The sequence below is a fragment of the Phocoena sinus genome, chromosome 3 (genome assembly GCF_008692025.1).
Source record: "Phocoena sinus isolate mPhoSin1 chromosome 3, mPhoSin1.pri, whole genome shotgun sequence".
Lineage (NCBI taxonomy): Eukaryota > Metazoa > Chordata > Mammalia > Artiodactyla > Phocoenidae > Phocoena > Phocoena sinus.
This window is the reverse complement of record NC_045765.1, coordinates 137771463-137798951: the sequence shown is the minus strand read 5'-3', so window position 1 is coordinate 137798951 and position 27489 is coordinate 137771463. Positions and strand designations below refer to the sequence as shown.

Genomic DNA, 27489 nt, shown 5'->3' with positions numbered 1-27489 from the left:
CGCATTTCCCCTCCGCCCACCCCACCCCCCCAAAAAAAAAGTCTGTTAGCTCAGATTCTGGCTTGGTTTGCAACCTCGTCTTGTTTTCAAACTCTAGCATTCACTCAGTTAATCGAGAAATACTTACGCAGTGCCTACCATGTGCCAGGCGCTGTTTAAGGTGCTGCAAAATAAAAAATAGGCCAGGTCCTTCCTCTCCTGTGCAGGAGAGTCTAGTCATTACTGCAGTTTGTCCTGAGGCTGTAACCGGACTCATACCTTCCTTCCTCCATCAACCATTGTAAATTTCCCTCACTTTTGGCCAGCATTCTGGCTGGCCTAGATTGGGTGGTATGACCCAGACCTTTATCATCAGAGGATCTGAACCCTTAGATGCCTTGCTCTTGTTGGCTCATGGTTGCTGCTATTGCCTCTTCACCATTATTATGAGGCTCTAAAGTAACACTCTTGGGTTCAGACATACTCCTCTTTAGCTCCTTATGAAAATCAGGGTCAGTAATTCCCACCACTATAATACCTCCTTTCTTTGCCGGCTTGTCACCTGGCATGGGGATCCCAAAGTGACCGTGTGGTAGCCATAGATCTCAATTCACTGGACCCCTACCGGGTCTCCCAGTAGAAGCATCCCCCTGCCCCCAGGATCAAAAACCTCTACTCTAGCCAAGCCGAGACTGTAGGAAAAAGAAGTACAAATTCTTCAAGTGGGTCCCTGATTGTGATGGTAAGAAAAGTCAATCATGCTTCTACCCAGTGGTTCCCAGACCTGTGTATTTTAACAGCAGGAGACACAGATCTATGAGCCATTGTTAAATCATGTATACTGAATCCTGAGGGATAGCACCCCAGCCCTGCAGGGTGCTGCCCTATAACCGGTGCCTTAGCTGAGCCACTCCATCCATCTATGCTGGCTGCTTCTGGTGTTGAGGTATATAGTAAGAGGGGTACATCCCATGGTCATGTGCCCATTGCCCACACGGCTCTTACCAAAACTGTGGTCCTTGAGGCAACGTTATGTAATATATGTGATAATGGACCAGCTATTCTCTAGGACCTAGCATGATTGTATTGGAGGATTCACTGAAGGCAGGAAAGGTGAACCCATATCCTGAGTAGATATCAATTCCATAAGGATGAATCACTGCTGTGTTCGTCTGAATTTATGACTCTGTGGATCTGATAATGCCCAGCTCAGGAGGAGACAGCTCCATTTGCTTGGTCCCTCAGTGACCCATAATCAGGCGCTCAGTCTCTCCTAGAGCCTAGAAACACACCAAGATCCTGAGTATTTCTCTGCTGCAGAAAGCATGGCCTCACTCCAGGACCCTGCAGGGCTGTGCTGTAACCTTCTACAGCGGTTGCCAAAAAGACTCCACACCATATTCTTAAGCACCACGTAGACAGTCAGAGTAGCAATGCAGTTTGCACCGAAGCCTGAAACTGCTGTCGATTTTTTTTCTGTGGCATCCACTTGAAACCAGCAGTCCCGACAAATGGGTTAGAGGAATATGCCAAGTATATAATACATGTGCTTCCAAAACCCAGATAGGCCTACTAAACCCTGTGCCTCTAAGCGCTAAGGGGTACAAGGTGCAACATATGTGGGCATGCCTCAGGTCATTGGTCCTCTAAACACTTCATCAGTGTGACCAGACCCCTGAATCTTCATGGGTCTGCCCACCAGCTTGCCTCTTTTCTTTCTTTCTTTTGGCTATACAAGTAACACTCTAGCAAACTGTCCCTCAGGACTCTGTGATCTCTTAGCCACTGTCACAAAGCCCTGCAAATCAAGGCACCCTGACTCCCGCTCCAGCATTACCGTCCATTATATTATGTCCACCTCGCCTCTGACAATTAAGTAACGACACATGGCCTCTGCCACTCTGGAACCCCATTATCCCTGCATGCCCAGTTCCATGACTGGCATTTCCTACTGTCACCCCTTGCCTGCAGAGAGCAGGAGTCACTGATCTTGTTGGAGATGCTGGCGCCCCCTCCCCAGTGAAGTCTTTTTTTTTTTTTTAAATATAAATTTATTTATTTATTTTTGGCTGCATTGGGTCTTCATTGCTGCACGCGGGCTTTATCTAGTTGTGGCGAGCGGGGGCTACTCTTTGTTGTGCTGCACAGGCTTCTCATTGCGGTGGCTTCTCTTGTTGCGGAGCATGGGCTCTAGGTGCACGGGCTTCAGTAGTTGTGGCACGTGGGTTCAGTAGTTGTGGTTCACGGGCTATAGAGCACAAGCTCAGTAGCTGTGGCGCACGGGCTTAGTTGCTCCGCGGCATGTGGGATCTTCCCAGACCAGGGCTCGAACCCGTGTCCCATGCATTGACAGGCGGATTCTTAACCACTGCGCCACCAGGGAAGCCCCACCAGTGCAGTCTTTATTACCTGTGTGAAGGCAGTGTCCTCCTGGGAACTTAGGTGGTTCTTTAGACTCACATAATGAATCCATTCTAACATTCACACCTCCTGGAATTTTCTGACCCTTTCCTTAATCCTGGCACAGCAGTTCCCCCATCTCCAACTCATTTGTATGTCAGACTCATGTCCAAACCTCAGTAGCTATCTCAGCAGTAATATTAGGACCAGCTTCAGGTGTCCTTCACTCCAAGTCACGGGTAAATGCTCCCATGATAATAAACTCTCCGTTATCCTGCCTTATAGCCTTTCCTCAACCTCCATCCCTGGCTCACTACCCTCAAGAGCCACTCACACACGTTTCCCCCAGTTCCTGACGGTAGCATATTAGACAGGTTCTGCAATTACTTCAGTGTCTGAGTATTTCCTCCCTGACAGCAGCTGTAGTTCTCTGCTCAGGCTGTGCTGAGGCGTGACTGGTTCCTGGCTTGGAGGATAAGGGTGTTGGAAGCGCATCTTGAGGAGCTCAAGCATCCTCCTCCTCGGGTATCTGCCTCACCGGAGGCCTTGGCAGGCTCTTCAGGAAAGGAAGTACGAGCTGCCCTGCCAGCCCCACACTCGCGGAATCCTGGTGTTCAGCATTTGCAGCCTCCTCCACCCTGCTTACGCTGCCGTGTCCCACTCTCTTGCTGTTGAGGCCCTGACTTTAATAAAGGAGAATTGTCAAGACTGAATATTTTATCTCCTTTGCAGCTCAGCCAGCCTTACAATGAGATCCTGCGCCTGTTTTAGGAAGTTTTCTCTCTGCTGCAGGAGAGAGGCCTCTCCTTAACTGTTACTACAAAGGCCCTTGGGCTTTCGGTGTGCCTTGAGCTGATAGTTGGCTGACTTAAACCTGTCATTTTTCCCCCCTCAGGCTTCCAAAACACTTAACAAAAGCTAGCCAAATCCAGAGGCTTTATCTTTTTTTTTTTTTTGCGGGTACGCAGGCCTCTCACTGTTGTGGCCTCTCCCGTTGCGGAGCACAGGCTCCGGACACGCAGGCTCAGCGGCCATGGCTCACGGGCTTAGTTGCTCCGCAGCATGTGGGATCTTCCCAGACCGGGGCACGAATCCGTGTCCCCTGCATTGGCAGGTGTACTCTCAACCACTGCGCCACCAGGGAAGCAGTGGTGCCGCGTGGTCCAGTATTTCTCCCGTTCAGGTGCCGCAGGTGCCGCATGGTCCAGTATCTCATCTTCCCCGCCCCCCCCCCCGCCCCCATACCTCTAGATGACAGCCTCGGTAGTAACTGTGCTGCTCCTGCAAGCCAGGGGCTGTCCGCACCCTCTTACCAACAGCACATTAGGGTTCTACTGATGTCTTAACAAATTACCACAAATGTAGTGCCTTGAAACAACACAAACTTATAATCTGACAGTTCTGTGAGACAGAAGTGCATCGTGGGTCTCATTGGGCCAAAATCTAGGTGTTATCAGGGCTGGGTTCCTTTCTGGAGACTAGGGGAGAACCCATTTCCTTGCTTGTACCTGCTTCTAGAGGTCGCCCAGATTCCTTGGCTCATGGCCCCCTTCCTCCATCTTCAAAGCCAGCAATGGGCCATCTCTTTGCTCACCCTTGTATAGTGACATCTCCCTCTGACCACAGCTCAGAAAGGCTCTCTGCTTTTAAGGGCTCCTGTGATTAGGTTGGGCCTACCCAATCTCCCCATCTCAAGGTCCTCAAGCTTAATCACATCTGTTTTTGCCATGTCACATAACATATTCACAGGTCCCAGAGTTGGAGATCAGCGGTGGGAATCATTCTGCCTACTACCAACAGCAATGGGGTTTTTGCCGTGACTGGTCAGTAAACCCACTCCAACCACCTATCCTGAGGGTCTGCTTTATAGGGGTGTTCTGGGTACCAATCGTATTAGCCTGGATTCTCCAAAAGAACAGAGCCTGAGACAAGAGCTTGCATGTGAGTCATTTATTTAGGAAATGATCCCACGACGCAGGAGTGAAAAATAAGAGGCAAGCCAATATAAGGATGTGTTGCCCAACTGGCTGTAGGCAACTGGTAGCTGATTCAGCAGGATCTTCTGAGGCACCTTCTGGAATGCTTCTCAGAACTATCTGCCCAGGGGAATGAAAGGAGGAAGCATTTATCAAACCAGCAAGTAAGGGTCCACTATTGTTAAGGGTGGCCCCATGGGAACTTAACTTCTCTGCACTCCTGGGCCATATTATGAGTTCCGAATGACTTCTATGAGCACCCCGCAACACAGAGACCGAAATGGGAGGCGTGTAGCAGGAATCCGGAGGGAGGTACTATCATATTCTCTGAGATCCTGGTCAAAGACTGCATGGAAGCAATTGCCCCAAATGTGGCTAGAGGAGAAGGCAGGGCAAAGAAGGCCTCAGGTGGGCCCAAGGTTTCTGATGCATAGCTCAAAGGCTCTAAGGCTGGAATAAACTTGGCATGTTTGAGGAACGGAGAAGGCAGGGTGGATGAAAACATAGTAGGCCTTGGTGGGTGTGGTACTGAGTTGAAGTAGGCAGGGGCCAGATCCCTCAGGACTTTGCAAGCTTGAATAAGGAATTTTTTTTTTTTTTTTTTTTTTATAAATTTATTTATTTTTAATTTCGGCTGCGTTGGGTCTTCGTTGCTGCGTGCAGGCTTTCTCTAGTTGCAGCGAGTGGGGGCCCCTCTTGTTGCGGAGCACAGGCTCTAGGCGCGCGTGGGCCTTAGTTGTGGCATGTGGGCTCAGTAGCTGTGGCTCACGGGCTGCAGAGCGCAGGCTCCATAGCTGTAGCGCCCGAGCTTAGCTGCTCCGCAGCATGTGGGATCTTCCCGGACCAGGGGTTGAACCTGTGTCCCCTGCATTGGCAGGTGGATTCCCAACCACTGTGCTACCAGGGAAGTCCCTTGAATAAGGAATTTGATACATAGGGTGAGAAGTGCTTACTACGAAGGTAGTCCAGGCAGCCTTCCGGGAGGAAGCAGATCTTGAGCTGAGACCCCCCCCCCCAAAGATCAACAAGGTTTTGCTAAGATGGGTCGGAGGTGCTAGTTTAATAGCATGTAAAAAAACCTGGAGGCAAAGGGAAGCTTTTGCAAAATTAGATCAAAACTTTCATTATTTTTACTGTAGATGCCTGCACAGTGATGATATAAGACAAAAAAAAAGGTGAATTCCTTGTTTTTCACTTCTAAACATTTAAAATGAAAATGCATTTTTTATAATTATAAGCTAGAACCCCGACATATAAACTTCCTGAGGATTGGTATTCATAATCTTCATCTCCACAGTACCACGCTTGTAATAGTTTGAGGAGAAAAAAAAAAAAAAAAAAATCACAGGTCAACTATTTCCCTCCACCACCAATTAGGAAAAAAATAGGAACCTATGATTTAATTAAGAGAAGTTGCTAGAAATTTTAAAGAAAGTGTTCACTTTTATGTCAAGATTACATAGCTGTGAATTGTTTAAAGACCCTGTTACATTCCTTGCTCTCTTCACTTCCACTTTAGTGTGCCAGGACATTTCGAACAGCAGACAAGAGATAAAGTGTTTCAACTAAGCCACAGGAGGGCCAAAAGGAGCTGTTGCATCTGTTTGAGTTGTCAGCCTTAATCTGAAACATACTCATCACTGTTCATGAAGTAAACAAAACCCAGAAGGTGAAAAATAAAAGTGCACAAATTCCAAAAAGGAGGAGGGGAAGGATAGAATTCTTAAGGCCATATTAATCAGGATCCTAGAATTTGTAGAATTAGAGAACATTGGCCAAATCTTCTAAATGACCCAGAGATATTGGAGACTGGCCCAGAAAATAAAAGAAATTATTACTAAATATTGAATCTAGACATGACAGCATTATAAAATAGCTGATCAGTACTAGAAAATAATCTGGTTTAATTCCCAATTCATACAGTCCTAAGAGTTCACAGGGATTGAGATTATCTAGTCCAATATTACTGCCAATGCAGAAATTCTCTCTGTAAAACCTCTGGGAGCACCAGCAACCTGAGACCCTCAGGCTGGAGGCTCTAGATGGCAGCTCTATACTGGCTGTAAAATGTGCTTTTAGTGTTTAATTGCCAACCCTTAATCTTACGTTGCTTTTAGGAAAACACAATAACTCTCTTCATAAATATTTATAGCAAAATTCACACATGCTTAGCACCCAATTTGGGAATTAATTTCTTTGTTTGAAGTATGAGAATGATAAACCATCAGTATAAATTCCTCCATACTAGACAAATAGCTCCTTGAAGGCAAGACCATATATCTTGTAAATCTTTATTTCTGATGGAACCAGAGTACCTTGCTTATATTAGGTCTGCACATTTTTTGAATAATGAATTAATGAGTTAGTGAATTAATGGACTGAAATGAAATGAATGACTGTATTTAAAAATAGCGTATTAGCTGATTTCTTGCCTAAACTGTTAGTTCAGGAGGGAAAAAAGAATACTCAAATATCTGAAATATTTCTCTAAAACTTTATTCAAAGTTACTCACCTCACTGTTAATAAGGTGTACAGTTTATGCTCTGTGCCAGTATTAGTAGACCTGCCCATTGCCGGCAATGGACTCTGAGAAAACCCATTTCCTGACACCCCAAAAGTTAAATTACTCTTTTCAAAACATACCGAACTCCCAATACTTGCAGAAGTATTACATGCACCATTTTCCCACCAATCTTTAAATCTGAACTTAAGTTATTAATCTACATCCGTGGATGTTAAAATGAAGTCATTTTAACAAATTATGACTGTACAAATCAAAACACCGCTAGTTAATATTAGACAAAGAGTATTTTACAAACACTACATTACATATTACCTTGCAATCTGAAACTTACATTTTATATTTGTGTAAGTTTATTTTAGATAACTGAAACGTCACAGAATTCAATGGCAAATTTTAAAAAATTTAGTTCTGTACATTAGTTCCAACTATCTCTATTTTACAATCTATAAGGCTCATGTCATAGTTCAGCACCAAAAAGATCTACAAAACTGTCTAACCAGTCTTCTTATTTATTCCATATGATGGTTTTTGTTGGTTTTTTCTTTTTTTTTTTTTAAGGTGAAAGTCTGAAAAAATGTTTTATATATCCTACTTCCAGACCTTGAGAAGTGGGATACTTTTTGGCTGGTCATACTATGTAAAAACTTCGGGTTGTACCTTTTAATTTTCATTGAACAGATACAAAAACCAAAAAGGATACTTACAACATGAGTTTCGGTTGTCAGTCTTTAAGTTGAATTTATAACACTGAAGCATCAGAAATAACCTAATGATAATGCCCTGCCCCTATCCTTCCTTTTTGTTTTAAATTTTTAAAAGGCAGACATAAAAATGTTTTATTTATTCTTCAAAATAAGGTGCAAAGAAGGATTGCAACCACCAACTTCCTCATACACAACTCCAATAACATCTCAATGTTGTTCCGCAAAATACACCTTGAACTGAGTCAGGAGCAGACCTAGAGTTACATCCATGTTTTCTATGCCAGACGTCTGCTCAATGCCAGCATCTCTCTGTTCACAGAGGTCATTACAGTAACGCATCACTGCTGGCCTGGATTTAAAGCAACGGTTTTTAGAACTAGTGTAACTGTCCCAACTCTTCTCCTTCTTTAGGATTCATAAATTCTAGAAAAAGAGTATGTCTGTCTTGCCATTTTTAAACAGGGTTTGTGCATATCTCATTAAGACCATATTCCCTAAACCAGAAACTTTTTTCAAAAACCACAGGAACTTTCAGTAATCTTGTTTGTCCAAAGTATAAAATTCTTACGTTTAAAAAAATTAAAATTGGAGACTAGTACCGTGGCTTTCTTTGCCAGAAGTGCACAATTCATCACACTACATTTAAAAACTAAGCTTCATGCATACAAATGGCCAGAGGGGTATGAAGTTTTACAGAGCCCTTAACATCATTCGAGTACATTAAGCATTGGCTAAACCACAACAGGAAGCATGTTAGGAAACTGAGCAAAGAGACTTTCCCAAGAACACGATAATTTTCCAGGCTCCATGTCAGTCACATAAAAATTTAAGCAACATGTAATCCTTTAAAATTGTCCCCAGACAACCCATTCCCCCAACCGTTCCCATACATACCCCCCGCCCCGAAGTCCTCCACCTCACAGAAGTATCTTAGTGCTCCCCGTTACTGATGACAGCTGCTTCAGGTTCTGCTGCTGTTGCAGGGAGTCTTGGCACTTTCTTAGCAGGGCTCGGAATATGCTAAAATCAAAAGAAAAAAGTTGTTGCCTCTTAGCGTTTTTTTTAAGGAAGAGTCAAGCTGCTAATTAAAGTTCTAACAGGAAAACTGATAGAGGGCAACTTTGGAGAGGCTTATGCTCAATATATATTCTATATAACTTTTCACGGAGGGAGCTAAATATCTCTTCTTTACTTTATGGTGAATTTATTATACAATTATCCGTGTAGCAAGTGAGAGGAAGGACACGGAGATCCACCATACCCTGTATTTCACTTGTCACATCTTGTGTTTGCAACTCAAACACTTGTGGCTTTACTTGCTACCTCAAGGAGCAAGACTATGCATTTAGCAAATTTGTGATGAGTGGATAAGATTAATAACTTCAGAGTTTTTAAAGTCCTCAGTTTGAAGGCTGGCTCTGATCCTGGTTAAGCCATTTAACTTTTTTCAGCCTCATCTCTAAAATGGGCACAGTATCATTTAAATCAAGGGGGTTCTTTTAAGGATTAAATTTAAAAGTTAAATTAAATTAATTAGAAAATGAAAAAAGTGGCATGTAACAGGAATTCAAATCATAGCTCTTTCTGTTCCTTCTTGACAACTGGAGACAGATTAGACAGTAGGCTGAGAGAAGGGATGTGAGGGGCTCAACACCCTGCCCCTACTTCATCTCTCACCAAGACACACACCACAGGTGAGCCTTCTCTCTAGATCAGTTTTCCTTTAAATTTTGGTATTGTTAACAAAACCTCGTATTTAGTGTGCACTTAAAAATGCTAATAATTTAACTGCAAAGCACTTTATACAACTGGAAAATGGCATAGCTAGAATCCAATACCAGAGCCCTGGCTCTGAATCACGCTGCTTTATTGACATTCCTTTAAGTTGCTAAATCTCAGTTAGATCCCTTAAGCCCTAAGATCTGGGGATAGAAATTTCTTACCCTGTCAAAGCCCAGAACCAAACACAATGAGCTTTCTTTACCTCAGTTGCTGTGCTTGAATGCACAAGCCCTACGCCTTCATCCAAAGTGTCATCATTCGGAGAGGGGCGCCGAGCGTAAGTTCTTCTGTGCTTCTCATCTACTCGAACTAGATACCATGTTCCTTCAAAGAGTGAGTCTATTGAACTCTGGGGAATATAGCTGACTAAAGGAAAGGCGGAGAATGTGAAAAGTTAGTTATGACATACAGCTCATCTGGTAATAAAACTAAAGATAAAATTTGCTATTTCCCCATAATTTTCACCAACATCAGGTATGTACCAAATACCGCCTAGATATCTGAACTAATCTGATACATCACATGTTGAATGCTATTAGAGCCCTCCAATAGGCTTCTGGGTATGTATTAACAATTTAATATTTTTACCCAAGTGATGAGTGTCCTCTCGGAGCTTCATGTTTTCAGCAAAGACATCTGGTGCCACGCAAGTTCTTGAGTCAAGCCTTGATTTAAGATCACACAAGCTTGCTATTATTTTATCAAGAGCAGACCCTAAAATAGCAAATAATTCCAACATTAAAAGACTAAAAATAGCATGCCCCAAAGCCTGAACAAAATGTTGCCAAACGAAAAAAACAACTTTGCATTTTTTCAGAACTACTGGCTATTGTTTTAGTTAAAAGATAAGCTGTTATTTATTTGGCACAGCTTCCGTTGACCTCTCACTAAACGTTTGTTCCGTATCAGCCAGTAGACAAGCTAGGAAATAGGTGGGATTTGAAACTATAAATAACTTGTCTACAGTCAACCTACAGTACAGTTTTAGAGTAATGCCAAGTCTTCCATCAGTTTTTCTCCATATTTTTGCTCCTCCCTGCTCAGGGAAGCCACAAAAGTGTCCTTAAATACAGCTATGACCATACTCTTATAAACATTAGACAACTCAGTAAACCAACCAAGAAGAAATGACCTGGTATTATGCACTCATATGATCAGACTCAATCATTGGTGTGAAGACTCAAAAGCCACCTGCCTTAAATAGGTATGCTTCCCTTTCTCTACCTACGTCCCCTGGCTACATATCCTTTAAAAATGAGATAAAAGAGAAAATAAAGTTACTTGCCAAAGAAGGAGAAGTCACACTATGCCATTAGAAAAAAAAAGTTTCAGCTGATTATACATTTTTTTCTGACTTGGAAGGAAGGAAAGATATTCTGACTCAGACATAATCCTGCCCTTTACCCAGTTAAGGCAGATTTTCGGAGAGTATGTTGAAAGAAGTAATGAAGATTAAAGTGTCATAATGATCTACGGGACAGATTCAAGCACTCACTTGAGAAACCTGCTAAGTCAACCTTACCACAGTAGGTTCTCAAGACATTCTTGTTGAAAGACTCAGCATTTACCTGGTGTGGCATCTTGTGTAACTTTGAGGGAGTACAGAGTGGCAGCTAAACCAGAACCGTAAGAGAACACACCAATCCTCTTTCCTGCCAGCTGCTGAGGTGAGTACCTGTGTAGGAGGGAAAAAAAACATTAAAAAGTTTAATTGATCCAACTACAATGGGTGGAAAACCACGAGTTGGAATAAATTTCATCCTAGGCCTAGGGATCTAACCTAAAGCTTTACTATTACAGTCAGCAGACTGAAAACAAGAATTCTCATCTCTCTGGGAATGATGGGGTTTTTGAAAGTTATCATGTCCTAATGTAAGTTATTTGCCAACTGGGGTTCAACTGTAGGTCAAGAATAATAAAACCAGGACTTCCCTGGTGGTGCAGTGATTAAGAATTCACCTGCCAATGCAGGGGACACGGGTTCAAGCCCTGGTCTGGGAAGATCCCACATGCTGCAGAGCAACTAAGCTCACGCGCCACAACTACTGAGACTGTGCTCTAGAGCCCGCGAGCCACAACTACTGAGCCCATGTGCCACAACTACTAAAGCCCGCGCTCTGCAACAAGAGAAGCCACCGCAATGAGAAGCCTGCGCACTGCAACAAAAAGTAGCCCCCACTCACCGCAACTAGAGAAAGCCTGTATGCAGCAACAAAGACCCAACACAGCCAAAAAATAATAAATAAATAAATTTATTTTTTTAAAAAAAGAATAATAAGGCCATGAGAACAATAGTCAGGAAAGCAAGTATGAAATTAAATACTCTGGAATAATTGTACCCTCATCCCATATCTCCTTCAAGTCAATAGACAATAGGCTAGAGAGCCTGGAAATAAAATACCATTCTGCGACCTGCCACCAACATGCCTGACACCAGATCTGGCCTTAGAAATCTAACATCTCCGAACGAGGGGAGTGAATCAGCGGAAATTTATACTTACTGTGCAAGAACGGAAGCAAGGGAGCCATACACTGAGGATGTGTACATATTTCCATTTTGATTTGACACAAGCAAAGATGCCTTTGTTTTCTGATTGAAGAGTTCTGAACTAGCCTTCATAAATGCCTTTTCCACATCTCTATCGAAGTAGGTATCTTCTAACTTAACATCCCTGAAAGATTTAGAAAAAAGAAAATCTTATTCAAAGACTGTATTTTTATTATATTACTTAGTGGACCTAACTATAAGTGTGTATGATTCTGATTTCCCATTTATTAAAAACCAAGTAGCAGTATGCTAATTGCTAGGTAAGATATAACAATTGTACATATATGGTCCTTTTTCTGAAAGGTTTTTTTTTTTTTTTTTTTCTGAAAGGTTTTTTAATCAAATTAAAACAACATAATTCTAATGGGTTAATAACCCACTAAAGCTGTCATCACCAAACAGAATATACTACTATTTCAAGTCCATAATAATGTCCATTTAGTTAGAAAAGTCACATTATGGGAGCCAAGTCTTAAAAAGTTGAATAGAATTTTATCAGAAGGAGAAGAGAGACAGGAAAGGAGAAACAGAATGAGTTTAACAGGTATAGCATACTAGGAGGCCCTAGAAGTGGGGAAAACGTGGAAGGAGTATGAAAGCAGACGTCAGCAGTGGCTATGTGCAGGATGGATATGGGCACAGGGGCTCGGGAGAGGCAGGGAGAAGAGTTAAGAGGCTGCTGTGTAAATACAGACACTTGTGGGGCTATATTATTATGGTGACAATGGCAACAGATCTAAAAAGAGGAAATCAGAAAATCTGAGTAGAAATGACTAAAGAATTCATGTAGGTAAGCGACCACCTCTCTGGGACTCAGCTTCTTCAGTGATTACATAAATAGGTTAGACAAGATGACTTCTTTTGACTAAAATTTTCACGTCTGTACAAATATTGGTTTCACAGATATAAAAAATACTCTCACATAGAAGGGAAAAAAATCATAATTCCTCTTACCCAAAGGCTTCCAGGCCACTATAGATACTATTTTTATCTCTGTTCTGGTCATTAAGGAAGTCATTCAGCAACATCCGAGCTACAGATTTCTGAACCAGTTTACAATAGGGTGAGTGGAAGATCATGAAACCAAAATCATTCAAGGTGAAATCTCTATCATTTCCCTCTGAAAGAGAAATCCAAAGAAATTATGAAATTCATTTAAGCCACTAACTTTTGAAGTTTGATTTTAGAACAGGGCTGGGATGTTTTTATATCTTTAAGCAGCAACCAAAAGTACACTGTATAATGAAATATCTCTATAGTTTAAAATGTTTATCAAAAAGACATCTAGAAATAGAACAATATACACTACTGTATTACTGGTTTTCAAACTGAACTATCACAACCCATTAGTGGGTTGTGTAATCAATTTAGTGGGTCAGGGCCAGTATATATTTTTTTAACCTTAATAATTAAGAGGTTTTTGTTTGTTTGTTTGTTTGTGTTTTGTTTTTAATGAAACAGACTAGAGTAGAAAATAGCAAACTGTACAACCCGCAGCATGGGCAGGAAATTTCATGACACTTTAGTTTCCATTTAACTGCACACACAATGTAAAGGATACGTTTTACTGTGGGTCCTAGTAAAAAGTTAGAAAATCATCGTATCGTTAAATACTGGCAAACAGTATGATATTTTACATACTTCAAGAATGCTTCTTATGCAAAGCCACCTAATATCTGTTATTGAATATTATTTTTACCCCTCTCTCACAAACCCTATAAAGCAAAGTTGGACTATGGAAAAAGCATACTTTATATGATATGGTGTGTTTTAATAGCATTAATTCAAATACTGTCCTTCTCAGTACCTCAAGAACTTTCTCAGGGTTAAAGATGGAGACTGATGATGACACTAAAAAAGCAAGTATGAATTCACAGGTCAAGTGCAAAAAGACTATGTGGGCAGGGGGATCACTTCGGTATGATTTATTTTCATTAGAGTTTTCTTTGGATCACAGTTGCAAACTAAAACCTTGTGAGAATACCTCTCTCAGAATATGTACAAAATTCAAGTTACTTTCTTTTACCCTACTTTTGATTTTCTTACTGGTGGTAAGTCATCCTAGGTATTTTTATAGAAATACACTACATTTGGAAAATTTACCTGTTCTCTTAAATTACACATTCCCAGAAACTATGGGAAAACTATGCTATTTGGTGGGTGAGAAAGAAATAGTTTAAGGAGACACAAATGAAGGATGCCCAAGAAGCAGTTTCTCACTAAAGACAGTCGGCACATTATACTGCCCTCAACAGATACCAAAACCGAGGAACACAGATAAAGCCCACCTTTCTGCCACTGGGCATAGATCTTCTTGCGGTAGACAGAATAGCAGCGGTCTAATGCACTGAGGTAGCACTGAATGGACAGTTTTCCATCTACTATAGGATATTCAGAAAGCATATCAGGCTTGTAAAAGTCATAGGCATGTTGCATATGTGTCCCACGGAGTCCTATTAGAACAAAAAAGAAAGAGGTCCATGTATCTCTGCTTTCTGATGTATGTTAGTAAGCATATTGCATCATCTGGGAACTTCCCTTTAATCTAGTCAACTCACTACTCACAGAATAGAAGTCACAAGGTGAAACCAATATGTAATTCAAATGAAGCATAACAATATCCATGGACAGGCCTAAGACTCTTTTGATATACAACATTTTATGCAAGTTTCATATACCTAACCAGGAGATCATAACTGCTCTACTGAACTGAAAACAAATTATTGTATGACTATGGCTAAGTTATGTCTCCCAGTTATTACTTAAACCCATTTTACTCCTCTGTAAAGTGGGGATGACATCACTTACCTCATACAATTGCTATGAAGACTAAATATGATAATACACATAAAGCACTTAGCAGGTAGTGCCTGCATTTAACGAACACCAAGTACTAGCTTCTATTTTTATTTTCAAATTTCTCAGCATATTGTACAAATTTAAAAAAATGCTTTCCCAGACACTCACCTCGTTCAAAAATTAAAGGAGCATTAGGCCCAATTAGCATAGCAACGGCTCCAACTCCACCTGTAGGTCGAGCATTTCCTGTGGCGTATACAGCAATATCCCCTGCAACTACCATGGCATACCGTCCTGAAAAATATTTTGTATTATATACAAGAATGTGATCAACACTCTAAATATCATACATATAAACTGAATCTGTTATATTTTCCCAGAATATCCTTTCCCCACCTTTGGTAAAGAAAAAAAAATTCTGACTAAATTTTGGTAGATAATTTTGTCCTACATGATAAAGATAACCAACTCATAATTCAGATAAGCTGAAAGTCATAGCTATCTTTCTGAACATGTTCAAACAAGCATAACTGGTAAGTGTGCATATGGCATTAATTAAAGGTCATTTGGGCGTTTTCACCTTCAAGGAAAGTTTCTTTGGAATAATATGTAACATACCATCCCAAGAGCTGGACTCAATCCAGTTAACAGCATTGAAGACAGCAGCTGTGCCTCCATAGCACGCATTAGTTGTGTCTATCCCTTCTATATCTGTATTCCCAGACTCTTCAAAGAGCTGCATCAAATTCGTCTTCACTGACTTTGATTTGTCGATGATTGTCTCTGTTCCAACTTCTAGCCGCCCAATGCAATCATAAGAAAGGCTATTTCTCTCCATAAGATTCTGGACCACAGTCATGCAAAGAGAGTTGATATCTTCTCTATCTGTGCAGAAGCCCATCTTGGCCTGGCCCAGGCCAATAGTATACTTTCCAGCATCTACACCATCATATTTTTCCAACTCTGCTTGATCAACATATTGAGAAGGAAAATAGATCTCAAGGGCAACAATCCCCACATCTTTTGGCCAGCAGGCTTCTGTGTTCAAAGGAAGTGACCCAGGCATGGTGAAAGAACTTTAGAAAGAAAAACAGAAAAAACATTGTTGTAGATTATAGGTTGCAGACTGTCAAGTTCAAACTTAAGAAATCAACATTGAGACTTTCATTATCACCTAAAATATTAATTTCTAAGTTTAGTTTACTTAGGGGGTCAATTTTAATATGTGAAAGTAGTAATTATAGTATGACTGGAGTTATTATTAACTCCATTATTATTTTAAATTATCATCTTTTAGGGACTTCCCTGGTGGTCTAGTGGTTAAGACTCCGCGCTTCCACCGCAGGGGGCACAGGTTCAATCCCTGGTCGGGGAACTAAGATCCTGCATGCCCCAGGGCAAGGCCAAACAAAACAAAAAGATTATCATCTTTTAGAAAGGCTTGCACTTTATTCAGAGCTGGATATATTTAGATTTAAAATATGATTATTAGAGGTAAAGAAAACTCAAATAAGATTCTTCTATGTTGTAAAGAACTGTAAGATAAAATACAATGACAATTTAGTAATAAGGCCCACAAATCAGAAGTCAAGTATCTGATCTATTCCTGGCCCCTCAAAAAGTTTTTAAAAAGTCATTCACTCATTTATCATAGGTATATTGATTATTCATAGCTATTGACTTTATGGGACTTTAAAACTGTTAGATCAAACAATATTGCAGTCTTTATTGATCTAAACAATACCAGTAAGTAGAAAAGCCACACTGTCAAGTCTACCATAGCAATCTACTCAAGGCCCCTGCTATTATAATCCCAGCTTTCCAAAGAAGCCTCCACCCAGAACCCAAATGATTAAAATTTAAAGCAAAGACAAGTTTCTGGACCCATAACAGTCAAAAGTCAATATTCTATACTTTCTACAGCTGGTGTATAGGCAATAAATGATCATAAAATCACAAGGTTATCACTTAGCTTCTAAATCAGGCAAAAAAACCCCAAAACAGATTCAAATTTGAAAACTGAAAATCCACACATTATTTGTGTGGCATCTTAGGTAACACCTCTTAAAACAACCCTTTCTGTTTTAAAAAGGGCCTTAAAAAGTTGGACTGTTGCCACACTGTAAACTAGTGTCTAGATTTATTTACCAACAGTAAAAAGAAAATGTGCTAGCCACTCAAGAGTGTTGCTATGGCCTATGGGTAAGTCACATAACCTATCAGAGCCTCAATTTCTTTAGAGGTTGTATCAATCAGAAAAAGAGAAATTATTCTAGATATTTCTAACAGAGGAGGATTTAATACAGGGAAATGGTTACCAACTTGTTGGCTGGGCTAGAGGAGCAAAGGGGAGGAAGGTGGTTACTATTCAGACCCCATGAGCTCACAATCCTACTGAGGCTGCCAGAGCTCCTGGTCCCAGCACCTCTGCTGCTGAGTTAGAGCCAAAGCCCCACACTCTTGCTGCTTCTGCCACTGACAAAAGGCAAATCCTGTATCTATGTCATTTGTCCTCTGCCACTCTGCCAACTCAGGTGTAGCATTAGGGATAATGAAATTACAGACTATTGCCATAGTGCGTTGCTAATTATTGAAATCTTGAGAAAATATCTAAAGCAGAGAAGCTGTCCTTAAATCATGAGATCTACCCTTACTTAGCCCATAGGTTATCAAGGTATGAGTATGTTAAAACCTGAAAAATAAGCACCTGGAAATATAATCACAAGATCTAAGTCAAAGGTCTTAAGAAAATCTTCCTTCTAAATACAAGAATTTTTCATGAAAATTTTGTCTCAATTATTCACACATATCCTGGGTTGCAACTGTGGATTCCTTACTGAGGGTCACAGTCAGAAAAGTTTGAGAGTCACCATTTTACACAGTCACTGGTGCTCTGTGGAGAATGGATCTGAGTTAGGAAGCTGATACAGAAGCCCAATGAGATGTAGGTCATTAACTACATCAATTACTACATGAAGAGTAAAGGAACAGCTTCAAAAAAATATGGAAGCAGAAAATTGGCAGAAATTGTGACTGACTAGATAGTAGGAAAAGGATGAAGTACTGAGGATGACTTCAGATTTCTAGCCTCCACTGTTTTATTTCTTGACAGAATCACTCACTGTCAGATACACAAGTGAACAGAGAAGCACCTCTCCACTTTGTCCTATCTTTCCCCTGTTCCATGCAAACCCATCAATTTTATGATAATCTAAACTCTGCTACACTGAAGTTGAAATGAAGACATAAAGGGACTATCTAATATGTCATAAGGCAGATTCTAAGTTTATAGTAAAATAGGTTAAAGTCCTCTGCATAGTCCACAGAAAAAAACTCAACTAGTGTTAAAAACAAAAACACAGTCCACATACTTATAGAAGAACCCCTCCTATATGCTACCCTTTAAGTCACCAAAGCAGAGGCAGTAGGATTAACTACCTTCCCAGCCTTTCCCACAAGGTTAACCTTTAGATTCTTTTCAACTCTTCAAACTGCTCTAAACATGCTGAGGACAGTATAATTTTCCCTGCCTGGCCCAACAGCTTGCAGTGCTGTTGGAAATAAAATGGACAAATATATATATAATCTTCTGAAGATATAAACCAGTTTATGAAAAGCCAGAAAGAAGGCTTTAATTCCAGAATTACTCCATATTTACCATAATTTAACTAGCTCTGATCAGTCACTGCTATATGGTACTTACTAAATAAGGTGTAACTCTATTTTTAAGCCTCCTAGAGTTAAATAAGTGACTTGTTTCGTTTGAGGGGGAAAAAAGGTAGCTAAACTAAAATCGCCCATACCCATCAAAGCGACTCATGAAGGTGAATCATGCCTCTGATCTTGATGTGGAAAACATTTTTACATTGTCTAACTCAGTCAATATTGCTCGTTCTCTGAGGATTTTTGACAGCCAAGATGTTTTCATTACATTCCTGGTAAAACACCATCTAATTTGAAATATTTACCTTTTGGTTGAAATTGAGGGAGAGTGAGAAAAGTAGAAAAAAAGAGAGAAATTAATACAGGGAGTAACTGCCTTCATGGCATTTTTTTTTTTTTCTTCATGGCATTTTGAACAACAAAAAGACTGATATAGTTTAGGGTCTATAATCTTTACTTTTAACTATCCTGTTGTGTGCTCTTATGTTGTGCTCTCAAATGCTCTCTGAAGTAGGCCAGAAAAATTAGAAAAAGAGAAAAAAAAGAAAAAAAGGCCAGCTAAAGACCTGGTATGTTCACATTATAGCATTAACTTTAGTCAAAGAATGGGATATTCTGGTTAATTCACTATTCTAAATATCACAAAAATTTTCTAAATAGAATACAGTTTAAACATCTGACAGTTTAAAAAATTACCTGCATGTATTCTTAATCTTTTGCTGATAAAAAAGGTACTTCATGATTTTTCAGAGCATTGTGTTCACAATTTAAAAAAAAAATCTAAGCAGGATAATGGGGATCCTGTATTTCCAATAAAAAGATGTAAATATTCTTTTTAAATTTCATCTTTAAAAAGGAGAAGAAAGGTACACTTTTACCACAGAACTCTGTAAACCTTCCAAAGCTATCTTCCAACAAGTACCAACAGAAGACTCCCAAGTCTGTTCTCCTAAAGTGAAGGCTCACCCCCATTGGTGGACAAAAGAAGCTCCAGGTCCTACTTCCAGAGTTGGCAAAGCAAGATAATACAGAAGCCTTGCCTTGTTAACAATTTCTGAATGCTTCCTGCATAGGAGGACACAAAAGGGACCAATATGATCCCCTGAGAATCTTTTGAATTTGTGAATGAAAGACAACTGGAAAAGGAAAAGGATAAAGAGAAAAAAAAAGCAAAAAAGCAGAGAAATCAGCTGAGGATGCCGATGCAAGGGCAGCCCTTACCTAGCTCCGCAGGGCTCGACAGGGAGGGACTTCGGCATCAGTCCCCAGAGCCTCCTAACTGAGCTCTCTGCCTCCATCTCTCCCCTGTCCTACGCTAACCTTTCTAAAATGCACATCCGAGCTTTGATAAGATACTATTTAAAACTATTCCAAGTTTATCCGCTATTATTTAAAGTCAGCCTCCTCGCACTAGAAAGGCGCTTCTAGAAAACAAGAAATGTATCCATTCGTCTTTGTGTCCCTAGTACCCAGCCCAATGCTTGGCATATGATGGAAGCTGGATGTTGAATAAATGAGACCCTACTAGCCTTCTAATCTAAAATTACTAACAACCATAGGAAATCATAAAACTGAAGCATGAAAAAAGCAGACTCATAAGAGGAGCTCCATGGTAATACAAGAAAGCAATAGCTGCAAATAATTAGATTATTGGTTCAAACACATTTGTAACCACTGTCCAATCTTACATAAACATTCAATCTACAGCCCTGATGGATATCTTTCGAGGTTGTAATTCAGAAAAAACTATTGGCACACATGCTTACCTGTGATTGTTTCTGACTAAGCAGTTTATACGGTTACATTTTATTATCTAGATTTTTTTCTCTTATGAGTGAACGCTTATTTTTAAGATTAGTTTCTAGATTTTAAACATTAGTCTCATAAACACAAAATCAGTCTCCTGAAGCATTATGGCATTAACTAATGTTTAAAGACAAGGTGTAATCCTAGCATGGGTTTTAAGAATGTGTGGTGTACACAAATGGTTATTTGTCTTAGGATAAAAATTAAATTTCCCCCTTCCATTAGAAAGGAGCACTTTCCGTTAGCAGCATGACAGGATGCCATACCTGTGTGAGGGATAAAGAACGGCAGTCTCCAGGTCTGTCACTCTGTTTCCTCCTTCAGGCACTAGGAATTTCAAATAAGAACCTCTTTTAAAGTCATAAATCACCACACAAATTCAAATAATGACTCCAATTCAAAGTGAGTTCAAAGAAACATTTCCTTGTCCAATTACATTATGTAGAACAGAGTTTGACTTTGCTTAGAAAAAATGGTACTTAAGGCTTATAAAACATTTTTCTCCTTATCTTATTAGCTCTTACAGTGGTAGGTTCAGTCTTGGTAATGAACTGACGTGAGTAGTTCTATCACTGATTCAGGCTTTAAACCAAATATGATGCTGGGAGAGTTGCAGTCTTCTTTACTAAATTAGGGTTTTCAAGAATTGGGGGAAAGGAATATGAATGAGTTGTACTAGGCTAATAAATTTCTGGAGTAAAGACGCTTACACATCCAAGAGCTTGCTCTGCACTTGGGAGTTTGTGACTTGAACAATTTGTGCCTCTCTGAGCTTCAATTTCCTCATCTGTAAAATGGAGCTAATACCTGCCCTCTCAGTTCATTGCGAAGGATGGTTGAGAAGATAAAATATGTGAATAATATAAAGCATTTACTATTATCCTAGCTCTCAGTATTTTTCAAACAAAATATGTATCTTTCTAGCAAGACCTAATTATCATTTATTTAATCTTACGCTCCTAGTTTTCAACATGGTCACTTTCACCTGCCCCAACCTTTTAGAAAGTGATTTTCCCCTTAGTGCTTGGTTAAAAAGGTAGTTATTTGATATCAAGACCAAGGAGCATTAAGCTTTATCATCATTTAAATTATGTGGAAAGAAAATACTTTGGAGCATTTTCCTCAGTCCACCTGTTTTGAAGGGTTGTTACTTGAGACAACAGTTCCTGTTTAACGCAAACAATTAATTACCTTTGCTCTCTATTTAATTGTTGGTGAATATAGCATCCACCCTTGCCTGATTAACTGGAGACTACCCTCAGCTGCTGTTTAGTAAAGCTTTACTTCTTTTACATGATTAGATCATTTAAGAGCTTAGAGACTTAGTTCCTTTCCCTTCATTAAGTTCACCACCCCCATCCCATAAATCGATCCTGAGGTTTGTGGGAAAAGACTTCTATATTCCAAAAAACCTCTGATTCCAGGATGATATATACATTTTGAGAAAATAACTTTTTGTTCCTTATTCTCTCAAATTATCCCTTTGTAATCTGCAAATTAAGCATTCCACGGGGACTAGTTCTCACTGGTGGAGGGGAGGCGGGGACATGATTCCTTCTTAAGTGTTGAGACTATTTAAATAACTTAATAATATTTCTTCTTGAAACCACATTTGCATATGCATTTGACACTATTTTCATCAAGGACATTTCTCTTGAACTGCCAATATTCCCTCTTTCAATTTTGATTATTTAAACTGGGGAGGGAGGTTAGGTGGGAAGGCAGAGAGAGCAGGAGGGAGAAGGGAGAAAGAGAACTCCAGCGCACAAAAGAAAGCAAAGAAAGACAGAAGAAGAAAGAAGATTCACAGAGGACTGCCATGCTACTTAAGCTCTCAGGAGAAAGAGAGGCCTGGAGTCCAGGAAAGGAAATGGAGCAATCAATGCCACTTTGGGGAAGAGTCAATCAGAAAGGGATTAGGCTTTCCATTCTCTTCTGCAATTGCTAGGAGCGTTCTCTATCCTGACTAAAACAGCAGTGCCAAAGTCTCAAGCAGGTCATCAGCTTATTTCTAACAGAAGGTCTTTTCAGAGCAAGTGATAGAGGGAAGCAGCGTGGCTCAGAGAGCAGTTTATGAATCACAAGCGACTGGGCAGGTTATCACAAAGCATGTTTGGAGGAGACTCCTGAGCTGAAATATAGGCGTTTCGAGTTTGGCAAAGATTAAAACTGAAGAATGATAAGACTGCCTAGGGCCAACCAACTTTCTCCTGGGGTTTATTCAGTGTTCTGAATTCCTCCTTCTGGCTCCCTCGTTAGCCTTGATTCAAACAAATGGTCGGAGAAGTTCACCCAGTACACATTTTGGTACACGATAAACCACAAGCAGTTACCTGCTGATCTTTTTCACTGTTACAGGAGAGAAATCCAGGAATCCTTTTTAACTGAGAATGAGCCTTTCCTCCTTAGGAGCAAGCAAGCAAAACTACTGTTAGGAAAGCCTTGCCCACACCTGTACAACTCTGGTCTAGTTCCCTAAGTAAAAATCACAGACACCCTGCCTCCCCCTAGAGGGACTGGTCTGCTTATCTGAGATTCTACTCATATTTCAAGGTCCTGTTTTAAGCTCCCTCTTCCAGGAAGGTTTCCTAGAGCTTTCTAATCAGGGCCCTGCACTCCTACAGCAGGTATGTCATTCACACCTACATTGAAGACTTCATATTCTACTCTCAATGGAGAACTAGTTATTGGCAGTCTTCTTAAGAATACTGGATACTTAGACTCCTATTGGGAGAAGGGCTATATTTTGATTCTTTTGAAATCCCTTTTAGGCCTTGGAGTAAAGGGCACACAGAATTGCTATTTTTTGAGGGGCTGAATTTGGAGTTATAATTAGAGGAAAAATCCTTTAGATTCAAGTACTCAATAGCAGCAGCCCTCATTAGTGAGTTCTTTTCACTATCACTTTTAAGATGAGCTGCAGCACCAGTGTCCAGGAGTTTAAGAAAACTGACTTTCTACTGCTGCTGTTCAAAGCAAATGGTAGGTTTCAATTATTCCTTGAAAAATGTAAGGAGTTCAAATGGAATCAGAAGAGAACATGTGTCGGTCTTAACAACCATTCCCAAATGCGCACACCCCCAACCACGAACCCTGCAAAGATGAAGCCTGTGAGCTTTGGAAGATTAGCTTCTCCTCTACTGCTCTTACTACACTCAGTTAACAGCAAGTGGACATCACCACAAGCTAAGCTTTTAGGGTTGACTAAATTATTAGGAATTGAGTCCTACCACCCTCCCATTAGATTGGGTAACATGTTTTTAATCTAACATTTTTTTATCTATATGTCTTGAGAAACAAAAATATCACACCCTTCTATGATATTTGGTTTTTTTAATAACCCAGCATAAAATTATGACTCTATATTCCTTTCCAAATGAAACTAAATAGAGATTCTGATATATAGCCCATCAAGCTCCTCCATCCACAACCCCAGTGCATCTCCCTGCATTCAGTTCCACTGACTTACTACTGTTTTAAATAATGCTAGGGTACCCAGGAAACATACATTACACCAATATCAGGGTTTTGCATTTCCTGTGAGAAAAGCTATCTAAAATCTCAATTAAAAAAATCTCAAAATCAATCCCACAGTTAAGAGAAACAAGATGTAAAAGCACCCTGGAGGAGTATTTAAGAAAAAAACAAAATGAAAAAGAAGGCCCAGGATTAGTCTAACAGATGACGTGGCCTTCTATGGCCCTAAACATAATACCATTTAGCTCTCCCCGTTGGAAACACCTTCTGAGAACTAGGGTTACTGACTAAACTAGAATTGAACTGAACTAAACTCGAACTGATTTACGGGCAAACTTACAAACTTAGGAGAGAGACCTACAAAGTTTAGACACACAGAAAAGAAAGTCTTCCTCCTTTCCCATAAGATATGCTATCCCTGCCCTCCGTATCCACAGAAAAATAACTGAAATTTTAAACATAAAGAACACAAAGTGCTTAGATGTCTCAAGCTGCAAAGAACCATCTGGCAAAGATACAGGTTAAGGACTTTCAATTAGCCTTCTAACAAATCTGTGCAATAAAAGTCCAAACTCCACCTCAGAAGGAAATAGCTGCTAACTATACAGGCACTTCCATTTATCTCAATCTTGTCATTTACCTTGCCATTGTTTTTCATGATTCATGCCTGAAACAGAGCAAATGTTACTCAGCAGCAGCCAGAACACATCATCCACTGCAGCAGTTTGGCAAGAGCATCAGCAGGAGGGCAGAGTTGCAGCAGAGGTGAGCAAAGAAGCCTGTGATGCGCTAAACCAAGGCCACAGGGCGAGCATGACCAGCCGGGCCAGCCTCACTTTACCTGTTGTCCAAATCTCTCTCTCCTCCAGGGTGGGTCAGAGTAATTCTTTCTCTACCACTGGTCAGGGCAGGACACACGTTTTTCAATGACTCCATATACCAAGCTTTGAAATGTCCTTGGTTCAACCCAAACCTATTGTGGGTAAAGACCCTGTGCTTGCCTGCCCATTACATCATCATAGCAAGTCTGGTTGGTCCTGAGGCTACTGGCAGGAGGGAGATACGGAATTTCAAAACACCGAGGAAACCTATATATATATCTTAACGGGCATTAAAAATATGGAGGCGGGAAGGTGGGAAGCAGGAATCTGTGATACCTGAAGCAAGCACAGACCGAAGCAGTCAAGAATTCAAAGTACTCAACCAGGTTAAACCACGGTTGTGATGCTGTCTCGCACCTGAGCTAGGGACGAAGAGTAATGCTGCCCACTTCCCTTTCTCCCAGCAACTCTCTATCTGTGGCAGGAGGACACACCCCCTGCCAACCTACAAGCCTCCATCTAAGCGTGATCTTCCCCATCCTTCGGCGTCCACCCCTAAGCCAAGGCTCCGGGAACACCCTGACAGTCCAATTCCTTTCTCGTCCCCCTCATGTGGGCCCCCCCATCCCCTCAAGGCGGTCACAGCCACTCCCCTGGCACCTCCAGCTCCTATGTCATCAGAAGCCTAGCCCTCAATGCCCTCTCTCCTTCTCCCCTCTGCGACTCGCCTGCCCACATCAGTGGCCCCGGCCCCTCCTAGGACCCACCGCGGTCGGCCCCAGGTCCCTGACAGGGGACGCCGTGCACGGCCACCGCTCACGGTGCCCCATCCTCCCGGGCTAGGTCCACGCCTCAGCCCAGACCCTGACGGAGCCGGAGCTCCTTCAGGCCTAGTCAAGGACACGGATACGCTGGGCCCTCACCCTGCTCGCAGGGCCTCAGCAGCCCAGGTTTCTTCCTCCACTCGGGACACTTACCGAAATGTGAGCGGGCAGTGGCCGTGGAAAAGGAACGACCAACGAAGATGCAATCCGCGGCGCCTCCCCTCCACCACCAGCTTTATAGCCGCCGACCCACCAGACTCCGGCACGGCCCGGAGTCGGTGGGAGGCGGGACCATGGACCTAGCAGCCAATCGTGGCCGGCATAGTAGGCCGGTAGCGCCCGCCTCCCTGTCCGGTTTCAACCAATCCGAAGGAAACTAGAGGCGGGCACTCGCTGGGGTGTTCCCTCGTGGCTGGAAGGGCGGGGTCAAAGCCGGAGGGCCGAGGAAATGGGGTGAGAGAATGACGTGTGGTGGCCCGAGAGCCGGCCTACCAATGACAGAGCAGCAAGAGACGGCGAGAGCCAACGGGAGCGGAGTGAGAGGTTCTCCGGCCAATTGGAACCCAGTGAGAGGAGATGTGAGCCAATGAGGCCTCCACGTCCCACCACTGGGGAGAGATGGTCAAGTGTGGAAGGCAAGTTGGTCCCTGCTGAAGAGGCTGTCAGGTTGCCTAGCAACCAGAGCTAGGCTTCACCTGTAAAATTTCTGAAATACTTGATTCGAATTCAATCTTAACGTTTTCTAGTTTCCCAGAGCATCCAAGTGTGCCTGCATGACAAATTGGAGCAGAATACGTCACCAAGAATTTGTAATTTTGTAAATATTCTAAATACCAGATTTGCAGATACTCAATATTGTCACCTCTGTACAAACTAACTAAACCTAAAACAGGATGGTTTGGGATTAGACACCAATGAGGAGGGTAAAGGGCCTTGCCTAAGCAGGGAGTTGGTCCTGATTCTAGGATTTCTGCTAGCCCATATATTCTGAAGGAAGGGGCTCCATTTGGCCCATTCCCCACTGTATTTTCTGAGCTTAATATGCGGTAGTTGTCTAATTAAAGGTTGTTGAAAGAAGGAAGGGGTCCCATAATTCTCAGTATAGCAAATCCACAGTATAAGCACTGCCTAGTTCCCCCAGAAGATAGAGAGGAGCAGTTCAAGCTGGAGGAAATCACTGAAACACTGTTTGGGAGAATCCAAAGGAGGATAATTATGGCCTTAAATTAGACTCTGCGTCATCTTCTCAAATAGAGAAACTGTAGCACTTAGCTTTGGTAGGAGATCATGACAGGTTCAGAGTTGTTTGTATCTCTCTCCCCCTCGGTTTCATTATGACCCAGGAACGCTATTGATAAGGGGTCACTGATGATTCTATGCATCACAGAATTATTTTTATGTGAAATTCATTATCCACTATAGATACTAACCTAGTTAGAGACATTCTCAGCTACGAAGTGGCCAAACATATTGGCAATGGAACCACTGTGAAGTGGTGGCATAAGTTACTTGGGAGAGAGGACTACTCAATAATGGTTATATTCCACAATGTAGCTGATGACATTCATTCTGTTCCAGAATCAATGTCATTTATACCTTCATAAAGTAGGTGACAAAGAGAAAGAGACACTGCTTGATTGTGACCAACAGCAATTTTGAGGGGGTTTTAAACATTCTTGGCATACTAGATTGCATTGAAAGGCAGTAAGGATAAACACAAGAAAGAAGATGTAGCTTTGTCCTTAGAAAAAGATAGCAAATAGTTCCAACTCCAGGAGTACACAATAGGAAATATTTAGCTAGATAGTCTTGAGGAAGTTCATTTTGCACAACAGGAAATTCCCACAAGGTGCAGACTGTCTTTTTGGTCAAATAAATCTCCAATTAAGCAAAGTGAGCATGGTTATTGGGAAGTCAAGCAACAGACAATGAAGTGGGTTAGTAATAAATATAGAACATCTCAACTGAATTTTAAAAAACAAGCCTCTGTGATTCTGTGAAATATAATGGTAGATTATACCAGGCTACACATATATGAGCTCTCCATGCAATTGAGGACAAAATACATATATTTATTTTGGTAGAGGCTGCAAGCATTTTTGAGCTACAATGTGACATAAGCATGTTATACTTGAATGTATATATATTTTTTTCTTTTTTTGCGGTACGCGGGCCTCTCACTGTT

General features: G+C 41.2%; 1 protein-coding gene across 5 annotated transcripts; it reads right to left on the bottom strand.

The window, feature by feature from the left end:
* Positions 1 to 4314: 4314 nt before the first annotated feature.
* HMGCS1 (3-hydroxy-3-methylglutaryl-CoA synthase 1) lies at positions 4315 to 25584 on the bottom strand. 5 transcript variants are annotated; one of them, XM_032628331.1, is made up of 12 exons: positions 25458 to 25571; positions 20449 to 20509; positions 15332 to 15789; positions 14882 to 15007; positions 14203 to 14367; positions 12869 to 13034; positions 11868 to 12038; positions 10935 to 11041; positions 9955 to 10080; positions 9569 to 9732; positions 8479 to 8604; positions 4315 to 4475 (listed from the first exon to the last, which is right to left on the bottom strand). In XM_032628331.1, the coding sequence occupies exons 3-11, from the start codon at positions 15777 to 15779 to the stop codon at positions 8515 to 8517; spliced, it is 1563 nt and encodes a 520-aa protein (XP_032484222.1). In that variant the 5' UTR covers positions 15780 to 15789; positions 20449 to 20509; positions 25458 to 25571; the 3' UTR covers positions 4315 to 4475; positions 8479 to 8514. The 5 variants fall into 5 exon arrangements, with proteins under 5 accessions (XP_032484222.1, XP_032484223.1, XP_032484225.1 ...); XM_032628332.1 differs by having other exon boundaries at positions 4315 to 4471; XM_032628333.1 differs by lacking the exon at positions 4315 to 4475 and adding an exon at positions 22516 to 22586 and having other exon boundaries at positions 7397 to 8604; positions 25458 to 25548.
* Positions 25585 to 27489: the final 1905 nt, after the last annotated feature.

Excerpts from the sequence above, each read along its gene's own strand:
- HMGCS1 (XM_032628334.1), bottom strand. The coding sequence starts at position 15,779 with ATGCCTGGGTCACTTCCTTTGAACACAGAAGCCTGCTGGCCAAAAGAT. Across the intron at positions 14,368-14,881 it reads TCCTTTAATTTTTGAACGAG|GACTCCGTGGGACACATATG; the intron begins GTGAGTGTCTGG and ends TTGTTCTAATAG. Across the intron at positions 8,605-9,568 it reads ATTCAAGCACAGCAACTGAG|CATATTCCGAGCCCTGCTAA; the intron begins GTAAAGAAAGCT and ends TTTTGATTTTAG.